At 41.1% G+C, this 15,815-nt stretch overlaps 2 protein-coding genes across 2 annotated transcripts in view; one reads left to right on the forward strand and one right to left on the reverse strand.

The window, feature by feature from the left end:
- usp32 (ubiquitin specific peptidase 32) overlaps positions 1 to 10,346 on the reverse strand; it is a 51,029-nt gene extending 40,683 nt beyond the window's left edge. The window contains exon 1 of the mRNA XM_023420502.2: positions 10,168 to 10,346. Coding sequence (XP_023276270.1) covers positions 10,168 to 10,225 — 58 coding nt within the window. The 5' untranslated portion in view covers positions 10,226 to 10,346. The remainder of the gene's footprint in view (positions 1 to 10,167) is intronic.
- A 336-nt stretch (positions 10,347 to 10,682) lies between these two features.
- LOC147818316 (uncharacterized) lies at positions 10,683 to 14,640 on the forward strand. Its single transcript, XM_087177760.1, has 6 exons — positions 10,683 to 11,373; positions 11,445 to 11,540; positions 12,169 to 12,281; positions 12,692 to 12,815; positions 12,906 to 13,066; positions 13,165 to 14,640. The coding sequence occupies exons 1-6, from the start codon at positions 11,334 to 11,336 to the stop codon at positions 13,228 to 13,230; spliced, it is 600 nt and encodes a 199-aa protein (XP_087033886.1). The 5' UTR covers positions 10,683 to 11,333; the 3' UTR covers positions 13,231 to 14,640.
- Positions 14,641 to 15,815: the final 1,175 nt, after the last annotated feature.

Raw genomic sequence — 15,815 nt, forward strand, 5'->3', positions numbered from 1 at the left:
GCAGAACTATTTCAGTGACTTCCTGCAGGACGAGAGTTTCCACTGGTGACAAAAACACTGGGAAGAAAGAGTCCTGCATAAAGATAAATACATTTCTGCACATTAACATTCAAATAAACAAGGGTTCCACTTCACAATAAGACTGCCCTTATAAAGGATTTATAAATGGTTTATAATTAGGTATTAATTCAGTTGTGAACACTTAACACAGATAGATTGGTGCAGGTTCACTATTTGGCAAGATCAAGTTAATGCTTACTAATTAATCTGACTAAAGACTTACTACCATTTATTGTCAGCGGAAAAACAAATTAGATAAACAGAATAATAAATATCTTAATATATACAATATAATAAATCTATGTTTATGTGTTGCCAGACTGTAAATGCAGCACAATATTCATTTTATCTTAATTATCTTGTTTTCATAATCGTTGGAGACAAAATCCTAATAAAAAATAAACTTAGATTAATCGCCCAGCTCTACTCAGAGGTCGGTAATAAAAACAGTTTTCTTAACAATCATGATTCTGCTGCGTTCTCCATGACGACGGATGAGAACAGTGATGTCTCATTAAACCCTTGAATAAACGAGAGCGTCTGTAGCTGATACAGAGCTGCAGAGAGGACGCTGAGCGGAGAGGGAATGAGCGTCGTGTCTGAGGACGACGGGAGAAGAACAGAGCTCATAAAAAACAAATTAGAAAAAGGTCAGAGGCAAAGTCAACGGAGAGTTTAAACTGCGGCAGACCAGCTTAGTCCCGAGGAGAAGGAGAGGGGGGTGTTTCTGGGATCATTATTCCTTCATACAGCAGAGGATTGAAAAATACATCACGCATCATCCTGGGATTTCCTGAGATAATCAGGATGGAAAACGTTATTCTTAATGGAAGATATCGGCGATATAAATTTGATCTATGTCCAGGTACAGCAGCTGTCAAATACATACCCCCCCACTCTACTAAACCAAGCATCAACCTCCAGACTGAAACATGAAGCATCTACAGTGAAGAACCAGAAGCTGCAGTTCCTCTAACGACCACTAGAGTCTGGCTCCAACAGTGAGTCAGTCCCCATAGACTCCCATGTTAAAATGTCCAACTTGACAGCAGAAATAAACATGTTTACAGCCTGGTACAAAAACTGTTTTGGTCTCTTTTGGATTAGGCCGGAGTTAGGGGGCGGAGTCAGACACTGCCAAGATGGCAACAGTGGGGCAGCTCACTCTGAGCTTCAGAAACCCGTGGGCGACGTCACAGAGGTGTCGTCCATCTTTATCTAAAGTCTGTGATTCGTTTATTGTTTATTTTCTTTTTTTCTGATATTCTTATTATTATTTCTGACTGTAATTCTTCTTCTTTGCCTAAATGTGGACGGAGCTGGGAGGGATCCAGTAATATTCAATTTTGTGTTGTTACTTCTTTTTCTTTAGGCATAAATTATTGATCACAAAAAAAGAGTTGTGAGTAACTGAATTTTGGAACAGCACAAATAAAAAGCAGCAGTTGTAATTAATGATAACGGCACAGTGAGTGTGACACTGAAAAACACAGTCTCCATTTTAGCAACGTTCTGCAAGTGGATCATGTCTGTGCTGCTGCTGCTGCTGCTGCTGTTGTTTTCAGATTTTCCATTTGAACTGAAGTCCTAGAAATAACAGAGACGGTCCACGTTTCATGCAAATCATTCTGCACTTACGTTTCAAACTCTCACAGGGTGAAAAGATGAAAGAAAGATCAGCAGACGCATCAATTACTCCACTAAAAATCAGCTTCAAACCAGAACCCAGTCTGGTCACAAGACAGGATGTGGGAATCCAAACTGAGCAGATATCAGGGCTGAACAATTCATTGTTTTGACGATCAATAAATCTTTTCTTCAAAAGGATCATGGGAGAAAATCATGATCTCAGTTCTGATTGAAATCAAATGACCAGACACAGAATCAGAGTCTCTTTCAGACCTGCAGGACGAACAGACAGATCTTCAACTTCAAGACAGTAAATGATGCGTTCACAGTCAGTCAGACGTGACTCAACTCGTTTTACACAACGTGCTGTGAAAACAATAAAATATGGAAACACATGAAACATCCTTATCCTTGTGGAAATGACGTCCACATTAAGTTAAAAAACAAAAAAACTAACTACATCAAACTGTAGTTTCACTGGACAACGACTGGAACCAGCAGCCTGATGCTCCTTCACTGTCTGTAGGAAAATCTTCACCTCTCGGATTCACAACACAAGCCGTCTATTAATCTATTAACCACAGGTATTGTGTCCATCTCTAAACAAACGGAAGAACAAACAACAACAAACAACCTGGAAACAGAGGAATTTCACCGCCGTAAAATCTCTTTCACTGCTGCAAATGCCTTAACTTTTCTCCTTAACTAAGGAAACCTTTTAAGAGTTTCTGTGCAACACCCAGGGAGTTACTCCCTCAGCTGAGGAGGAATTAAACCTGTCATACTCATGTAGAAAACTTAAGGTGTTTTGTGTCACAGCTCGACCTCTGCAAACCCAGACAGTAAATAAAGAACATGTGTGGCTTGTGAATTAGAGAGAAGTGTTCTACTATACAAGTGATGACACCCCAGCACTGAGGGGGAACAGCAAAGATGGAGGAGGAACACAAAGCGGTCCAGACCTCGGAGAACTCTTTGTGTATTGTGATGCTGTGATACAATGGGTGGACACTGGGCTGCATTAACTGCACTGGTTACCATTCAACTCTCAGAGCACAATGGGTCTGATTTCTGCAGACCCCCCCCCCCCCCCCCCCCCCCCCCCTGGCCCGGCCGGCAGCGAGCGCAGAGGCTTCTGGAGCAGCATGCAAATACTGAACTCACATGAGCCCCGGTGACCTTTCAGTCAGGCTGAACTGTCAACAGAAACACCTGCAGGCAGAGATACAGCAGCCCTGTTCCTGAAAAGCTCCGTTCACCTGCGACCACCACACCAAACATCCACCAAACATCCACCAAACATTCACCAAACATTCACCAAACATCCACCAAACATTCACCAAACATTCACCAAACATCCACCAAACATCCACCAAACATTCACCAAACATCCACCAAACATCCACCAAACATCCACCAAACATCCACCAAACATCCACCAAACATTCACCAAACATTCACCAAACATCCACCAAACATCCACCAAACATCCACCAAACATCCACCAAACGTTCACCACGAGGCTGCTGGGACAACAACATCTTTATACTTGTATTGACAGAATCCTCATAATGAAAGTGTGCTCTCTGTGTTGTGGCTAACCTGTGTGTTGGTGAACTTCCTCCATCACAGTCTGACGTGTGACGGCAGGAAAAACACAATATGTAGATAACAAGACTAATGATGGTTTCAGGGTTCTGGTGACATTCATGTCAGCTCACTGTCATGACCACAGACTGCAAATAAAGATTGTCGGTTTCTAAAGCTCAGAGCGAGCTGCTCCACTGTCGCCATCTTGGCAGTGTCTGACTTCGCACCACGACTCCCAGCTAATCCAAAAATGGACAAAGAGGCGGGGCCTGTGTGGAGCTGAGACTTCAGTGGCCACGCCCTCAATCCTCCATAACTTTAGTCCTTAATAAAGTGTAAACAGGTGAGTTATATAAACAGGTGTCATGAAGGAGTAAATTAGCTCTAGAGACCAAAACAGTTTCTGTACCAGGCTGTAAACATGTTTATTTCTGCTGTAAAGTTGGACATTTTAACGTGGGAGTCTATGGGGACTGACTCACTGTTGGAGCCAGACTCTAGTGGTCGTTAGAGGAACTGCAGCTTCTTCTTCACTGTTGATGCTTCATTTTTTCGGTCATGACTTACTGGAACTCAACAGAGCCATCCTTAATGTTGTACTCCCACTATGACAAGTCAAAGTGTCTGCTGTTCAAAAGAACTTACATGTTTATTAACAGAGAAGATAGCCAGTCATTGCACTATAGCCAATCGCAGAAGCTGCTTTTTGTTTGATAAAAAGGTCAAATGTCTCACAACATACTAATATAAATGAAGCAATAAGCTGCTACAGAGACGCCTCGACCTATAAATCATGTTCTCCAGATGTGAGGGAACGTGATTGTTTAACACCGACCTCAACAAAAATCACATCATCATCATTTCCCACTCATAAACCTCTTATCACAATATCTGTAAAAATGAACCACAATGTGATTTCTTCTGCATGTGGTTCAGCTCTTGTACCTGAACTGGAACTGACTCACAAAAACTCTGCTCTGTTATCTGGGTACAAGTGCTGCACAGGACTCTGTCTTATCAGAGCACGTACAAAGGACTTTTAATGAGAATTTAACATTTACCAGCTGGTATTGTTTTCTTTTCCTCAAGAATCTGTGTGTGTGTGTGTGTGTGTGTGTGTGTGTGTGTGTGTAACACAGAAAAACACACCTACTGTAGAGGGAACTAACACAGAGCTAGCTAACAGTGTCACTGTGGGATTGTGCTCAGGCTCTGGAAAACAAGAAATATCAACGTGTGGTCGAGAGAAACGACCAAAGTAGATAAAATAAGCAACTGAACAATTCATTTTTAAAATGAACAACTAACAGGAAGTATTTAGGAAAACATAGGGCCCCTACATGAATACAATATTCAGTGGCTAACCAGGCGATGCCAAAGTTTAACCTGGGTACATTTTCTTTTATTTCTTTCTTTGTCTTTGCTGTTCTTAGTTTGATTGTTTTTATTATTATTGTTGTTGCTTCTTTTGTTTATGTTTTTCTGTGTAATGTTATTGTTTTTTTAATTCCTTCGAACCGGCGACAGTCAGAGCAGCAGCTCCGTCCCTCCACATCATATCTCTGTAACGCTCTAACGGTGCTTCTTCAAATTTGGTGCAAGCATTCACTTGGACCCAGGGATGAACTGATTAGATTTTGGTGGCTAAAGGTCAAAGGTCATGGTCACAGTGACCTCAGAAAAAACACAATTGGTTAATATTTTATATGACTGTGGATAAACAGGGATGTAACCCGAAACTAGTCCGAGTGGTGGAGGGATACGTCCACGAGGAGGTGACTGGAAAATAAATAAAAAGTGACTTTAAAAAAAACACAACAGCGTCACAACCGTTCAAGACGCAGTCACAAGACTTTACAGGTGTGTAGGTGAGATCAAAATGAAAGTTAAAGATAGGTGTGGTCCGACCTATGACAACAGAGCGTCAACATGTCCCGGCTGCCGTCATCAGTCTCTAGTATGAAACAGTATTTCACTGATCTGTGAAGCTCAGTGAGTGAAACGGAGGAGAAACAACACACACCCTCGCTGTGCAGCTTTATTAATACTAATGGCTTAAGACTGTGTGTTATTGATTTATAGCAGCAGCAGGAAGTCTGGGACTGACATGATTGAGCAACTGTCAGATGAAAGATCTCCTTCCACAAACTGTCAAACTGACGATTTCACGTTGAAATCACTGAAGGGAATCTAAAAATCTTTTTTTTTTTTTTTTAAATCACACGTATTTATGACAACACTCACCGTGCAGTATTTGAATATGTCAGCAGCGTTTCCCATAGAGTTTATTTCAGCAGCGGAGTCAGAACAGCTTCAAATGAAACACAGTTATTATAGATGGGACGACTCGTGTTTGTCTTCTGTGTCTTAATTTACAGCTTTTGACATTTAACTGTAGAAATTAGTATCAAAAAGTGAAACGCCACAACACGGAAAATTACTCACAGCAGTAATGACAAGCAGCTAATTAGCATGCCTTCCTGTGAATGTAGCTAACGTTACATAGCAGCAAACAAATGTACCATTAGCGTTAGCCTTTCTTGGACAGATGTTTGCTCGCACTAACCCCCCTTCACTTTTCCAGCAGTTGAGGAAACAACATACGACTTTTCTTGGTCTTGAGAAGCTGCAGAATTTATTAATTAATCCTTTTGAGGTCGACAGATGTTTCTGTTAATATCTTTGTGATAACACAGTGTAGAAATATGATTTAAATGTTGTTATAATCTGTAAAGACCTCTAAAATTTGCTTTAAGCAGAGTGACAGACAACGCTTCGACTCAATGATATCACAAAATCTCATTTTATGCATTTATTAAACATTCATCGACTATTACACTCAAATATTGCCCTTTTATTTTTTATTTTATTTCTATTAATTTATTTCTGTTTGCACAGTGCAGAGAGGGTCAAACAGGAGTGTCATTATAGAAAGAGCCGAGATACTTCAGATAATTGTGACATACAACACTTGGGCGCTAAGTTATATGCAACCCTTTAAAAAGGTGAATTTAAGAAACGATGTAGAAATCGTGAAAATACTCAGACCTCAGAGGGTTGATGATCATATGAAATTTTAGCAGCGGCAGGAAACGCTGATGTCAGTCAAACGTCATATACAAAACATCCTGCACGTCGCACACAGTCTGTAAAGTGTTTAACTATATCCCAGATAACCACACGAGCTACAGCCAACCTAAAAATGTCCCACTGAGATACACTAACATGCAAAGTGCCATAGCAGACGTCACACTGGAAGCCTCTGTGGCGGCTGTGGACAAATCCACATCCAGGAGCGGGACGTGAGAATGCAAAGCAGAGGTGTATCAGCCCGGATGATAAGACCTGCTGACGTCCAGCACAAACACAAGGCTGCAGTTCTCAGGTGACTGTTACAGGTGACCTGTGTCAGAGCGGTGACCGCGGTGGTGGTTGTATTACTGAACTACAATGTGGTCAACCACACAGGGTCAGATAACCTGTGAGCGTATTCCAGGGAAAAAACTACGAAGCAGAACCTGATTCATAAGAAGTTCTGCAGGAGGTTGAAAGGGAGCGGGAAGTTCTCAAAACTTGGTTTGAAGTCAGTAAATTGTCACTTAATATTAAGAAAACTAAGTTTATGATTTTTGGAAATCAAAAAGAAAATTAACTAAAAATCTGAGATGCTGAAATTGAAAATTTTTGAGACTAAATTAAAAAAATTAAAAAATGAATCGATTATATTAAAGAAGAAATATCAAAGTCAATAGCAATCCTGTATAAATCTAGTGATATATTAAATCACAAGACCTTGTATTTAATTCACTGCTCACTGATAGTTCCCTATATAAAGTTATTGTGCAGAAGTGTGGAGGGTCGGCTTTAAAACCAGTATAAATTCAATAGTTTTTACGAGCCATACGTATTATTAATAAGGCACAAATCCATTAATATATTATTATACATTAATAAATTCTCATGCTATGAAATTTGATAATTTTAGTTTATTATAAAATAATGCAAATAATGTCCAGAGCTAAATCAAAGTCACTCCAGACTGGAGACTTATAGCTTACTGTAGAAAAAGATGAAAAAATAAAAGATAAGTTTCTATTGTTGGGGTTTAATTATGGAACAACTATAATATAAATTTTAAAATGTGTAATTTGCTTTTTGGTTTTCAAAATAAAGATTTACAGAGATATTACAGAGAGTGTGAAAAACAACATTCTTCTCTTTTTGCTGGGCAGCTTAATTGATAAGAACTAAAACCTACTATGAACACACACACACACACACACATATACATATATATATATATATATATATATATATATATATATAGCCTGCCCATTCAAGCAGATACATACTTTTTAATGAGTCTGACTCACAACAATGAGCATGTGGCAGAGTGTTACAAAATAAGGCAATGAAACAAGCTCCACAAATCACCACAGAGGTTGGTCAACACTTCAGGCAAGGTCCAGACAGATTCTGGTAATTGAACACTATCAGGAAAGATCTGCTGCATGGATGAAACGTCAGCTTCTACTTCTGGGGAATTACTTCTCTGTTGTAAATTGCCATTTAAGAAGGAGAACCTTAAACATTAACCTTCATGTTACTCAACACATGAATCAAACTCGCCTTCTGGATAATTTCACAATACCACACTAATGCGTCACCTTCATTCATGACCAATCATGTTTCTCCGACATAATAAGCATATTCTTCTGCTCAGGCTAATGAAATGAAACAGTTCAGGATTTCAAGACTCAAGAATCAGGAACAAACATCACATCAACTGTGTCCTGAATCTTTGCTGTAAATGGCAACTGTAAATCTTGACTGTGATGGATGTCATCACACGTATGATGCACAAACTTATGCAGCACTGATCCAAGGTTGTTGTCTTTAAAAAATATGCTCATCTAATAGGAATATGTGAATCTGAACATCTCTCAAACTGCAAAAATACTAGTTTTACTGTAGATATATTCCAGCAATTAGAATCTGTACAAGTGAACAGACAGGACACGTTCAACTTCACAAAATCAGGTTTGAAGGAACTCTGACTGATCCTGAGTTTTACAACAGGAACACATCAAAGCCTTTCCAACAGGATGCTACCTTCCCTGACCATCATCATCATCCTTACTGGAGCGAGCCTCCGTGAAAACTGACCCAGTAATTGCTACACTCCGGCCCGGCTGTGGGAAGTAGGAATGCTGCCATGTGACTGGTCAGATAAGGCTGGATGGCTGGATAATTCCACCACCCCCTGTGTGTAAGTGTGCTGTGTGTGTGGTCACATGTGATCATGCGAGTTGGAATGGCGATCGGCTTGAGGAATGTTCAAAAACCAACGCACAAGGAGGCAACACTGAAAATATGGCATGTAGGTAATAAGAAAAAAACAACAGAATAGGTTAAGGTTTATTTATATTTGCAACTGTTTTTGTGTGGAAACAATAATCTTAAAGATTGTTGACTATAAGGCCATAATTATTTAGCTAAATGTGACTGTGATAGGACAGACCGGTCTCACGCTGTCCTGGATGAATGTGTAACAGCCTCTCACAGCCTGCAGTCCAGACTGACAAAGGTCAGCTGCTGCCAACCCAGGGAGTAAAGTGCAACAAGAAGGCCATCATGGATAAGATCTCCTGTGTGCTTCCTGATAAATGCTCACCCACATCTTACATAAGTGCACCAACACTCAGGCTGTGCATAAATTACAACACAGCTTTACCTCAGCCATCTCTAGACTGTATGTAACCTCACATGACAGCAAAACACTTGTGTAGGTGCACCTGAGTCTATATGAGCTGAAATGCATAGTGGATACGGGTTAATGAGTTCCTGCTTAATGTTAGAGATGAAGCAATGGCTCCCTCAGTTTACAAAAAAATGTCCACAAGCTAATTTTGAAGCGTCTGAGAGCAAAACACATCTGTTTGTTGTTCCGCCAAACGCCCCGACTGCACGGCTAGCTCATGTGTGTGTTAGCAGAAACAACCCGACACACCACCAGTACACACACTGATGAGCAACGTTAGCCGATCCAAGCAAAAAATAAATAAATAAGTAAAATAAAACAAACAGTCTGGAGGCATTTCCCTCTGGGGTAACTTAGCTTGTAGCGAGCCAGCTAACTGTCTAGCTTTGACAAGTAAGCTAGCAGCAGCACAGATATTAACGTTACTCAGCGGTTGCTAGCTAAGGTGATAAAAGAGAAGACACACACCGTGTTGTCAGCCAAAAAAAAAAAAAGTTAGCACATATTCAAATCTATCTGCACAACTGTTTTGATTAAATACTGTCAAGCCAGAAAACCCTTAGCTACTCAAGTACCGCTTTCACAGACGGAACGTCACACCAAGCTCCGTCCAGAAATCCGTCAGTTTAACGTGACTTTGCTCATAAGCGAAGATACGCGCTTCATAAAACACCAGTCAGCGCTATTTCGATATAACTATAAAGAATACTTAAATTCGGGATGGCAAAAATCCATATATGTACTTTTAACTACAATTAAAGTAACATGTAAATACTACGAAACGCTTCTCACTGCAGCCAAACGGAGTGTATTTTGTGGGGGGGAGACGACACATGAAAATACAGGCTTAGCTAATGTACACCTTAACATCTAATTAAAATCCGGGCGGTTTTCCTAAATGTCTCTATGCCGAATTCAGCTATGGATGCTAATAGTGCCGTAGAGGCCGTTTGTTGTTTCTTTGGACAAGTGTCTACCGTGTACATTAACCAAGGACACTTAAATCACCAGATTGCAGCGGGTGGTCAGGACGTCCTCCTCGTATGTACCGGGCTAGCCTGTTAGCAGACACTCGGCTAAGCTAGCGCAAACTGAGGTGGATTTAGTCACTTGCTTTTTCGGCTTACCTCTCTTGACGGCTTCGTCATACGACAGGAATCCTATCCTCGACTCTTTGGCCCCCATGCTCCCCTCATTTCATTGCAATGTGAGGAAATGAACGTTACGAGCCGAGTTGAGCAGAAGTGTTTGTCGCCGTATCCATTTATTGTGAACCAGGTTCCTGGTAGTGTGTGTATGTGGTGAACGGGTGAATGTTTTCAGCGACGCCTCCATTCTGTCACATGATCTGACTCTACAGGTCAGTTGATCAGCTCCTTCAAATGCCTGTAAACACAACTGAAGTTACAGACACAGGCGTTTGATGTCAACGGCAGTTTCTCCATAAAGTGTTTTCCTCTGTTTCTTGTTTACAAACTATAAAATAGGTTTTTGACTCATTATGCGCAGTCATACCGGGCTGTTAACGTGTATGCCTGTGTAAGTGAGAGGAGCACAGGTTGTAAAGAAGATGGAGTGGCGCCATCTTGTGGGCACTCTGCTAAATAACACCGGCTAACATTCACCACAGCGACACAGATATTAACGTTACTCAGCGGAAGCTAGCTGGGGCGATAAAAGGGAAGAGACACGCCGTGTTGTCAGCTATAAAAAAAAAAAGTTAGCACACTTATTCAGTTTAATTTAATTCAGATGCACTTAGCAACCATATATTAGGCTAACGGTAGCTCGTTCCAGTTCCCATGTTTACAGCGAGGCATCACGCCGAACTCTATTTAGAAATGTACCAATTTAATCTTAGCTGACTCATACTCGAGATATCCTTTACGTAGAACATCACTTAATACATCTTTGGTTTTGTGTGGGGATGTTAATGACTTCGGCAAGATCGGTTAACTAATTCCTTTGCACTAAACTGTACCGCACAGACAAGTAGGGGCGTTAACCGTCAAAAACTATGCTGATGTGGTGCTAGTGAATCTCCAAGTTTTTGACTTGAGTTTGGCGGGAAGCTTCTGCGCACGCTCCAGAGTTATACGTCGCCAGGTGGTGTGACGAACATGAAGAACACCCGAAGCACGTCACTTTAAAAACTCGGTAAGAGGATCCGAGTGTTTAACATACCGACGGATGAGTTACGACATGTGCCGCGCGCTTGTTTTCATAGTTAGAGAGGTCGGTTTAAATCGTCTTCCTCCAGGAATGACGTTGCATCACTAACTACTGACGGGAGATGGCCCGCAATGTGCTGCTGTACTGGCCGAATATTATTGGTGAGAAACACATGGTTGGACTTTAAGGAACAGTTGAAGTCACAGAATGAATGTGTGTATTTGTGTTTCAGGATACATCAGGATCGGCCTTGTGTTTGCGGCATGGCGCGCCTCTCAGACACCAGCTGTGTTTGTGCCTCTGTACTCTGTCTCCATAGCACTGGATGGTAATGTGGCATCTTTTTATCTTGTCTTACCTGCGTCCTGTCATGTTATAGAAAAGATGCACTTCACCAAATGAGGAACCTGATTATAAATTATAGGTATTGTGGATGAAATGAATGATATTGAATAAATAAGTTATGATAGATATATTATAACTTATTTATGATTATAGATAGATAGACAGATAGATAGATAGATAGATAGATACTTTAACCCCTAGGGAAAATTCAGGTATCCAGTAGCTTGTTAGTAATAATAAAAATAATAATAATAGTAAATAATAAATAATAGACAATAATAATTAAATTAGTCCAGTTCTTAAGCCACTTCCTTTGGCTGAGGTGTTATACAGCCTGATGGCAGTGGAGACAAAGGATCTCCTGAACCTCTCTGTTCTGCAGTGCAGTAATAATAAAAAATTATGATAATGGTAATAATAATAATAATAATAGTTAACAAGAGACATAATAGTTAAATTAGTCCAGTTCTCAAGCCATTTCCTTTATACAGCCTGATGGCAGTGGAGACAAAGGATCTCCTGAACCTCTCTGTTCTGCAGCGCAGCAAGGTGAGACGTTGGATAACAGTAATAATAATAGTAAAAGTGATATAATGATGTGTTTTGTGCAGGAGTGGACGGGTGGCTGGCGAGGAGGCTGGGCCAGAGCTCCAGGTTTGGGGCCTGGCTGGACGTAGTGGTGGACAACCTGGGCAGAGGCATGCTGTGGGGCCAGCTGTTTGAGGTGCGGTGGCATATTGTTATGGAAAGAAAGGGAAAGAGTTTTTAGAGACGTTGGCCATTTTGTTTTTTTACTGTTTCACTCTCCAAGTAAAAATGTTGTGACTGTCGAATTCTTCCAAAGACAAACATGTTCTGCTGAAGGTAAAAGGAGCTGAGCGGCTGGATGTTGATCCTCTGTTGGCCATTTTTTTTTTAGATTGTGAAGAAAAACCTTAATTTACCCAGAATTCATTGCACCACAGTCTGGCTTACGATAGTCAAGAAAACTAAACTTTGTGCCACAGATGAATTCAGACTCTGAGTCTGTGACCTGTATAATTTTGTTAATGGTTTCATGTGTGTGCGTGTGTGTGCGGTGCGTGTGTGGGTGCGTGGTGTGTGTGTGTGTGTGTGCATGTGTGTGTGTTGCAGTGGGGCTGGCTGGTGTCTGCATTGGAGTGGTGTGTGTTTGTGTGTAACCACAGCACCAGAGGAAACCACTGGAAGAGCAGCTTCACCTGCAGCCCCCGACTCATTCAGGCCATCATGACAAACGGTAACGAGTGTGTGTCTGTGAATAAGATGATGATGATGATGATGAAGAAGATGAATGACAGAGTTAATCTGAACTCTGTGCTGCCTTCAGGGCTTCGGACGCCGCTGGGCACGTGGGTGGTGAGCGGGCTGCACTGCCTCCCTCTGTGGCTCTACGGGCTCCAGAGGGATTTACTGTCTCTGCCTCTCTGGGTCCGAGCTCTGGGGACGACGCTGCTGGTCGCAGGCCGCCTGCTGGCTCTGTCAGCGGAGGTAGGAGCTCGCCCTCAAACACTCAGTAACCCGTGGTAACCATAAACATGATGGAATAGTTGTGAACGTGAACATGCGATCCATCCTCTTCTCTGTAGATGTGGTGTTTATGGACTCACGTTGAATACCTCACCAGTGACGAGCCGGAGGAGAGAAAGAACTGAAAGACAGAGTCAGCTGATCTGCTGTTATTCCAGCTTCTGTATGAACAATGATGTCGGGTAACGTTTTGTTTTTATTCCTCTGCTGGCGACAGTTGGAGCCGCCATTTTGTTTTCAGGTTGTCTGTACGTCTGTGTCTCTCTTGTAAACATGATATCTCAGTAACGCCTTGAGGGAATTTCTTCACATTTGGCACAAACATTCATTAGGACTCAAGGACAGACTGAGTGATTTTTGGTGGCTAAAGGTCAAAGGTCAAGGTCATGGTGATGTCACAAAACATGGGTTTGGCTGTGTGAACACAACATATCCAGAAGTCCTCAAGGGAATCCTTCCACATTTTGTAAAAACCTTCACTGAGACTCAAGGATGAAATGATTAGACTTTGGTGATCAAAGGTCAAAGGTCAAATCCCTCTTTAACCATTACTCAAGACTTCACAGAAATTATGACAAATTTTGACACAAACGGTTCATATTTTATCTGACTCTGGATAAACAGGGATGTGAGGAGGGTTTCAACCTTCTGTCTAGTTTTTCAATGAGGCTGTTTTACAGGTAGAGGAACGTCAGTGAACGCCTCATTTAAATCAGTGAACATGATTGATCTGGATATCCAGATACATGTCAAACAGAACACAGATATTATAATTTGTTGTTGATGTGAAACTCAGTGGCTCAGTTCAGTTTCTCTTCAATCAGAGAGATGAAAAGGTTCGGTCTGTTTCCTGAATCTCCTCAGGTCAGTTTAAAGTATGTAATAATAATGTAATGTAATACTTCAACATTAAACAACACAACAACTTTGTGTTGGTGATAAGACAAAAGACAATCTGTAACGTCTGTTTACTTATGAACCAAAGGGAGAAGCTCAGTGTGGACAGAGATCACTCCAGGACTGAACAGGAAGTCAGTGTAGGGGACTCAGTTTAGTGTAACACTGATGTGAAGCTGTAGTTTCCTGTTTCTCCTGACTTACTTCCTGTGTTTTACACCTGCAGCAGGACAGAAGAAGAATGAGTGTTAAACATTCACAGGAGAGATGATCATCGTAGCTGTATATTAGTTTTTACCATGGAAAACTCATAACATCCAGTTTATTTATATTATTATAAATATATAATATTATTTATATTATTATTATTTCTTCACGGACCTCCAGCAGCTTTGTGCTTGTTCACCAGGGTCTGCTGTCGAGACCTGTTCAGTGTCACTGTTGATGATGTAAATGTTTTGTTTCTCTGCAGCTGCAGATTTGCTGGTTATTTCTTTGTTGTAATATTTTACAGAAGGAATGTATTTTGTACTTCGGGTTTCTGTTTTATAAGAGCTGTGTCTCTCTGTCAATGTTTTATTCATCTATCACTGCAGGAAGGTTATTACTGGTGCCGTGCAATAAAATGCTAAAAGACAGTTGTAGGAAGTGTGGTCCTTAAAGAACCCCCCACAATTTACAGATGTCCCCTGAACACCTCACATGCAGACTATCAGTAAGTGCTACGATTAACATACGTTTCTTAAACACCTCACATTCAGACTGTCTGTAGATGCTACAATTTAAACCTCACCTCACATGCACTCTACTGGGCGACACTACAATTTACAGATGCCCCCTAAACATCTCACATGAGGACCATCTGTAGACCGTTCGATTTACAAATGTACCCCAAACATCTCATAGGAACACTTATCAGTAGATGGTACAATTTACAGATGTTCCCTGAATGCCTCACATGCAGACAACCACACTCAGCTCCTTTTTGATGGGTTCAGCACAGCAGCAGTTCACTGTGTCGTGTCTCTATTGGAGGTTTATTGACGTCATGGTGAAAACTTTACCCTTGGGGAGGGGGGCACACAAACATGTGCCAGGTCTGTCTTAGTTTAAAGTGTGAACACAAGAGAAAACTGCATGTTGGTGTTTGTGATCAATGATACAAGATTTAATGTTTTTGCAGCTAAACAGTGAAGCAGTAACAAGCGGACAGTGAAACGTCCCCTCGTCACATCAGAGACAGAAGGAGACATCACAGCTTTAATGAGCATTTGTCCAAGTCTCTCAGCCCCCCCCCCCCCCCCCCCCCCGGCTCTGCGACAACTTCATTCCCTTATATCAGATCACAATGATGATGTTGTCTCCTACATTCCATCATCTGGTTTCTCTGGTTCGTTAATAAAACACTTAAAAATTAAAAATAAATCACATTTCTGAGTCAAAATGTTTTTTAAATGTATTTTTCTTTTTCTTTTTTCCCCCATTGGCCGAACAGAAACTGTGACATCATGGCGAGAAACTGACACTTCAGCTCCAGTTTGGACAGAAAATACTTCATCAGTGAACTTTCACAGGTGGAGATACAGAGAAAAAAATCCCACTAAAACAGCAGCGCTAATAGACCAGAATGCATTGCAACACGTCCAGAAAATGACCTCAGATCAAAAGCAGTCAGTACAGCAGGGGGCGGGGTTAAAGGTGATGGATACTGCCATTATATTTTTGCAACTACTCATTTTTTTTTAGGACAAGAAGATATGTGTTGACTTTTGTAATAAACACTGGACAAATGTTTTCTGTCACCTGGGGGGGG

Source organism: Seriola lalandi, unplaced genomic scaffold (genome assembly GCF_002814215.2).
Source record: "Seriola lalandi dorsalis isolate HSWRI2012SDOR001 ecotype SW California unplaced genomic scaffold, Sedor1 jcf7180002054646, whole genome shotgun sequence".
Classification (NCBI taxonomy): Eukaryota; Metazoa; Chordata; class Actinopteri; order Carangiformes; family Carangidae; genus Seriola; species Seriola lalandi.